The 6588-nt window shown below is 56.4% G+C and overlaps 1 protein-coding gene across 1 annotated transcript; it reads right to left on the reverse strand.

Annotated features, from left to right (window-relative positions):
• Positions 1-4304: 4304 nt before the first annotated feature.
• Positions 4305-6008, reverse strand: TGM2 (transglutaminase 2). Its single transcript, XM_027745888.2, has 3 exons — positions 5645-6008; positions 5357-5493; positions 4305-5104 (listed from the first exon to the last, which is right to left on the reverse strand). The coding sequence occupies exons 1-3, from the start codon at positions 5789-5791 to the stop codon at positions 4948-4950; spliced, it is 441 nt and encodes a 146-aa protein (XP_027601689.1). The 5' UTR covers positions 5792-6008; the 3' UTR covers positions 4305-4947.
• Positions 6009-6588: the final 580 nt, after the last annotated feature.

Below are 6588 nucleotides of genomic sequence, written 5' to 3' on the forward strand. Positions count from 1 at the left end.
AGTTTAGTGCCTCAGTGCACCGGTGCGTTCCCTTCGCTGCGTGCTCAGCAGGGATTGCTGTGTAACCAGAGTGTTGGCTTACATACCTGCACAAGGTGAGAACTCTCTCCTGGCTCACCAACAGGTCAGTCTGTGAGATCCCAGGTTGTGATGGTCATCAGGAAGGGCTGCCAGAGTCTTGGAGTGCCGAGGGAGGTGGGCAGTTGTGCTGCCGGCATTTCGATGGGGGTGAGATGGTGTGGGCTTCATCCATCTGCTTATTTGGGCCAAATGTTGTTATGTTCCCTGATCGGTTCCAAACTTCATGTGTGTTTATCTTCGGGATTAGATAGAAAAAGCATAAAATGTGCCTCATGCCATCTGAAAAAAAAAATGACCTGATAAAACGGTTGGGTGAAATGTCACTGCAGACACGGCGCCGGTCTGCTGGACTGAGGCCGGGACACATATTTGCCAGTGATTTCACTGGCTTTGGGATGTGCCACAGGCATCCACTGCCTCTGTCCTGTCTGCTGGAAGGCAACAGTAGGTAGGAATTGGTTTCTTTATTTGTATTTTCAGTAGCGGCTTTACATAACAACATTTAGCCAGAAGTTTAATAAAGGCCAGTGGCCTCACAGGCCTCCGTGGGTGCTGGAGCAGATGAAACTGTGGTTGTGCTGGTCCAGAACGTGAATCAGTGCTCCTGGCTGTGAGATACCCAGGGCAGTGGGCAGGGGGAAGGCATGGAGTGGAGGTGAGCTTCACCTGGGAGAGAGCAGCAGCACTGGGAAAGTGCCCCAAATCCTGTGCCAGGCATCCCCTTGTTACTGACCTGCCTGGTTTCTGCTGTGTTTTTCAGCGAAGCAGCTGTCCCAGAGAGATCATCTGTCTCACTGATGGCCACAGCAGATGACAGCCATCGACTGCTACAGGGTTTGAGGCTTTTTGTGTGCTGTCCAGGGAATGGAGGAGGAAAGGATGTGTTAAAACAGGACACCCAGTTGCTTCATGTGTTTCCTCAGACTGAGTTAACTATGAAACATTTTTCTTCACCTTAAACTCTGTCTGTGTGTGTCTTCACAGTTTTTCTGATGTTCTTCAAGGGAAGATTAATGTTTGTCTTGGGAGACTGAGAAGCATCAAACAGGTGTGGTGTATTCTGACCAGCCCAGCAGCAGCAGCAGGAAACACCCAGGATCTCCTCTAGGAAACCTCAGGAGCAGGCAGGGGATTCCAGGGACCAGCCAGCATGGGGCAGCCCCTGGATGGGGATGTTTAAAGAAAATGAGCACTTTGGGCACAGAAATGCCCCCTCAGGAGAGAGCAGCCTGAGGGGCTGGTGTTCTACATCCCATCAAGGCTGGATTCTGGGTTTGCAAATCCATGTCCCTTGGCTCAGGGATGTGATGGGTTGCAGCCTGGCTGGCTCGTGGTGGCCCAGTGTCACGCTGCTGCTGACAGAGCAAATCTGTGTGACAACTACTAGTTAACCAGAAACAGATTTAGGGTCTTGTCAGTTCTTTTTGGGAAGAGATAAGTCTTGTCCCTTCTTTCTGAGAAGAGCTAAGTCTTGTTTCTTCATTCTGGGAAGAGATAAGTCTTGTCCCTTCTTTCTAAGACCTAAGTCTTGTTTCTTCTTTCTAGGAAGAGACAAGTGGCTGACTGTCAGCACATCGCTCTGCTGCCAGCACCCAGCTGGCTCTCACCAGTCCTTACTGTTTGTGTGTCAGCCCAGCCTGCTGTGAGGCGCAGGATGGGGACCCCAGGGAGGGATGAGCCAGAGGCTGCTCCCCTGGGAGGCTGCGTGAAGGGAACAGGCAGGCACAGAAAGGCTCTGGGAGTTGCAACTCCACGGGATGGCCATGCTGGAGAGGCAGACACCATCTCTCCATGGTGTCTCCTGCACATCCCATGACCATGGAAGAGAGGGTGGCTTCCTGCAAGGGCAGAGCGGGACCTCCTGCCGTGTGGGGTGTATGGGTCTTTCTCTCGCTGTTTGGTGGTGCCTCAGGTGTCTCGTTGGCTCAAGGAGGGTAAATGTGTCCATGTGTGGGGGAGGAGGGAGACCTTTGGAGGGGCAGCAGTGTTTGGAAATCCCACAGATTTGTTCCTGTGGAAGCTCTGATTTATGGGAGTTTGTTCTAGTTTTGATCCATCAATGAAGGTAAGTTAAAGGTCCTCAAGTCTAAAATGAGTTTACAGTCAGTTCTTGGCAAGTCAGCATCTCCAGCGAGCCGAGGTGTATCCGTAACCTCCCTGACACGTGAATGCTCCCGCCTGGCTTTGGCACTTGGGCTAGTGCTGAATTACAAACCCTCCACACAGTGGATGCTGGAAATATTTAATTCATAATTTACTGCTCGCGCAGCAAGAGTGTGAGAGGGTCTGATGGATGCAACGTGGGACCACATCAGTGACCCGGGATGAGCACAGGGAGATGGATGCAGCACAGGACCATGTCAGTGATCCAGGATGGGCACAGGGAAGCTGACCCCAGTTCTGTGAATAATGGAGGACAAACCTGAGAGCCAACCCCCGCTGCCAAACCGTAACCACAGCGTTTGGAGTCCCTTCCGAGCTCGTTTCTCGTCGGAGCAGCCTTGCTCTGCTGAGGCTCAGATGGATGGGAGTGACCTTCAGGAATAGCTGTGCTCATGTTTATTTTATCAGGACCCAGCTCTGAAGCAGTGGAGCTGCTGGTTATTTTTAACCCAGGCGCTGAGCAGCTGGAGACCTGGCTCAGCAGAGCCCAGTAACAAATGCTCTAAAGCAGGGCCCTGCATCATCGAGGGGCTGAGGAATGTTCCTGACAGGGAAGGCAGTGCTCGCTGTGCCATTAACTCCTTCGGGGTTCTTTGGAACTCCCTTTGCTCTTGGGACTGATGTCTGGAGGGTTGGTGCTGCCAGAGCTGGGGGCTGGTGTGGCCCCCATTGTTCACCCTGCCTGCAAGAGAGCCCTCATTCCCATCCCTCCTGGAACTCCTACCCTGTCCCCATGCCATGGGGTGACCGCTCTGTCCCCTGGGAGAGCTGCTCATCGTTCTTCATCGCTCCCTGGGCCAGACCTCCCCTCTGACCCACTGCACCCCATGGGGGTCCCAGCCCCCAACTGCCTTTTCTCATTGCGTTTGAGAAAAGCAGGACAGGGAGATGTGGTGGTTAAAGCTCCACAAGGTAGGGGGAAATGGATCACATGGTTCTCTGGGAGGGTTGTCTTGAAAGGTTTTGTTGGCTAAATGACGTGCCCCATCCCAGACCAGAGGTGCCCACTGCAGTCCTACACTTGGGAGCTGGGGCTGGGGCTGGGACAGAGCTGAGATGGGTCTGAGCTTGGCCTCCCATGGGGGGAGCAGAGCTGGGGTGTGGGGAGTTCTGGCCATGAACCCCAGTCTGGCTCGTGGGAGCAGCGGCTGCGCCTGGAGTGCTGCATGTGGAGATTTTATCTCATCCTAAAGATAAACACAAAGGGAAGCTGGAGGACAGGCTGTCCTGGGTGGGAAATGCTCCCAGCTGCCCATGGACCGTAGGTGGGATGGGAGACGCCAGGAAAGTCAGGGTGACTGGGACCATTCAGTGTGAGCAGGGTCCCCTTGTCCCACAGACTGTGTCCCTGGGCTGGTGCGTCCTCTCTGCTGGGGCTGTGGGACCCTCATCCGGAGACCACCAGTTCTGTAATGGTTTTTGTGGTGTTTGTTTACAGGAGCAGGAAGGCTCCCACCCTTTTTGTGGGGAGCAGGCTGGAGGACTGTTCTGGCATGGGAAGTGTTTATCTTCAGTGGAGCCTCGACCCCAGTTCCAGGCATGAGACAAATCCACACTCTCCTCCTGCATCCCTGTGCTTGATCCAGCTGCCCCTTCGGCCATTCCAGGCTGGGTGGACAGCCCTGCCCAGAGCCTGGGTGTGCAAAACCCATTGGTTTGATTACTGTGGGTAGTAACAGGTAACCAAACAGGGTTCTCTCTCCTGTTCTCTGTGCACAGTAACAGTGTGGAGCCATTCCTGATATGGGAGAAATGCCCCAGGAAGGTGTGGGGTGGCTGCCTTAGGGGCTGAATGCACCTTTACCCCACACCATCGATGCTGCCAAGTTGTGCCATGGGACCAGGAGAACCACTGGGGTCACCCCTCTTCCTGACCCCTGAGCTGAAGAGCAGTCCAAGAACACCAGGCCAGGCCAACTCGGGGCAGAGGGGGTGGCCAATGTGGGGCTGCAGTGCCAGCCATGGCAATGCCTGACTGCTGGGCACCCACTTGTGCACTGGGCAAGGAGCAGCTGGGTGCTGCTGTGGGGAGAGGAAGTGCAAGAAGAACCGTGTCTGGCTTTAAAAGTGAAAAATAGAATTTTTATTCAGTGTTTGCATGGTTGGTTTGTGTCAAGGTAACGTCCCATCCCTCCCTGCAGTCTCTGCAGTGCCAGGATGGTTATGGAAGCCAATGCCTGGCTGTACCCAAGCAGCAGGTTATTTGCAGTATGTATTTATAGGTTTGTTCTGTATGTATATATGGTGTATAGACAGCTTTGTGCTCACAGTATACAATCTCTCTCTACCGAGCTGCAGTCAGAGAATTGCGACGGCGGGTGCAGTCGGGGCTGGAGGGGGTCGTTCTGCTGCTGCCTCTGTGAAATGGGCTCTGGGGGCTGGGGCTGCCAGCACAGCAAAGAGGAGGGGGCTGCACTGGGGTCCCGGCTGTGCCCAGTGCTGGGGGACAGGCAGGACAGGGATGCTTCCACCCCACAGGGTGAGGGAACAACGGTGAAGCGAGCGGCTGCCCCTGGAGCCCTGCAGTGCCACCAGCTCCTTTGTCCTGTCCCTGCTCCCGGGGAGGAGCGTGGCACCGCTGCCACTGGAGCGGGGTCAGGCTGGGCTCCGGCAGTCCTTTGGTTCCCTGGGACCATCTTGGGCTAAAGCGAGTGGGGGGCCAGTGAGGCAGGGTTTCTGCAGCTCGGGGACCACGGCAGCTGCTCACATGGGCTGGGGCGCGATGATGACGTTGCGGTAGCCCTTCACCCCCCTCAGCTGGTCGCTCTCGAAGTCCACCATCAGCTTCTGGAGCCCTGACTGGTGCGGCATCAGATCCAGACGGAACTTGGCCTCCGCCTGCGGCTCCACCGGCTCCTCACTGCGGGAGGGCAGGGGGTCAACAGGGCCTGTCACCCTCCTGGCCCCCTGTCACCCTCCCTGGGCCTGGGACCCCTGTGGGGTGGCCAAGCCCCTTCCCCAGTGAGGTGTGGTGTAGGGATGCTCTGAGTCCACAGGGAACAGCACAGCCCTGGCTCCTGCTGTGCCCCAGGACCACCCTCCCTGGGGGTTCGAGGCACAGAAATCCACCCCACTCCCAACATTCCAGCCAGGTGAAGAGGGAAAAACTTACAGCTGCTTGACCCGCTGCCCATGGGTGAGGCCGGAGCCCTCCACCACGAACACACAGTTGCTCAGAGGCACTTCAAGGGGGTTCACCATGCTGATCTCTGCCACCAGCTTCCGATTCTGCATCGGCTCTCCTAAAATCTGCAAGTAGGAGAAGTTGGACCCCCAGCACCCACCATTCCTGGGGGCCGTGGTGCTCCCCCTGCCCTGGGCCTGGTGGGATGGATGCAGGTCCAAGGGGATGCAGCCCTGCCTCCCAAAACCAGCCTGGGATGGGAGACTGGACCCTCACCCTGATCTTGATTGGCGGATTCTCAACATAGACATCCCTGACAGCCACCATGACGTCGCCGGTCTGGTGATCAGTCAGGAGAGCCACCACCTTGATGAGGTTGTCCTGGGTCAGGCTGTCCTTGTACTGCTCGTACAGGATGCGCATGGGCACCCTCTTCTCTGGAAGGGGAAGCAGAACAGGGTCAGCACCCACAGCACCCCCAGCCCGGTGCTGGCAGGCACCTTCTGCTGGGATGGTTTGGGCTCCCCAGGAGCTTCTCGAGGCTCCTTGCAAGGATGGGGGAGCTGGGGTCCCTGCAGGATTGGGACTCCAAACCCAGGTGCCAGAAGGGATGTTGAGGGTGTGAGGAGGAGAAGGAGCCATGTCCCAGGGCAAGACCCCAGGATTGTGCCTGCACCAGGATCCCAGAGGGACTTTGCAAGCCCTTGGCAGCCAATGTGGGCAGCAGGAGACAGCCTGGCTCCCTGGCAGCTGCCTTCACTCAGCCCTTAGCTGTTGTTTATCCCAAAGTCCTTGGGGGATGGAGCTGTCTGGAGCTGAGGGGGAAGGAGGCTGAAGGGAATCAGCTGCAGAGGTGCCTTGGCAAGGACCCCTGAGCGACTGTGACCATGGAAAATGGAGCCTGCCATTCCTGGGGCAGGGCACAAACTGCCATAGCATCAAATGAGGCCATGGGGAGAGGAACAAGCCTGGCTCCCTGCATCAGCACAGAGCACTGGGGTGCCCTAATGGATGCGGTCTGGGGAATCCTGAGGTCTGTATTCTGAGACAGCAGCTGGGGGCAAAGCTTCAGGAGCTCGTAATTAAAGCTTCAGAGAAAATTACGTCCTTTTGGACAGGAACATTAAGGACCCCAAAGGCCGGCAGTGCTCCTCTAGAGCAGGGTGGGCACACATGGCCCCTCCGTCCCCATCCAGCCCTGCAAAAGGCTCTGAGCAGGC

Source organism: Pipra filicauda, unplaced genomic scaffold, assembly GCF_003945595.2.
Source record: "Pipra filicauda isolate LSUMZ 115617 unplaced genomic scaffold, ASM394559v2 scaffold474_size475410_pilon, whole genome shotgun sequence".
In the NCBI taxonomy this organism is placed as follows: domain Eukaryota; kingdom Metazoa; phylum Chordata; class Aves; order Passeriformes; family Pipridae; genus Pipra; species Pipra filicauda.

Coding starts and splice junctions, on each gene's coding strand:
- TGM2 (XM_027745888.2), bottom strand. CDS start 5,791: ATGCGCATCCTGTACGAGCAGTACAAGGACAGCCTGACCCAGGACAAC. Junction 5,494..5,644: donor ATCCGCCAATCAAGATCAGG/GTGAGGGTCCAG, acceptor TCCTACTTGCAG/ATTTTAGGAGAGCCGATGCA. Junction 5,105..5,356: donor GGGCAGCGGGTCAAGCAGCT/GTAAGTTTTTCC, acceptor GCCCTCCCGCAG/TGAGGAGCCGGTGGAGCCGC.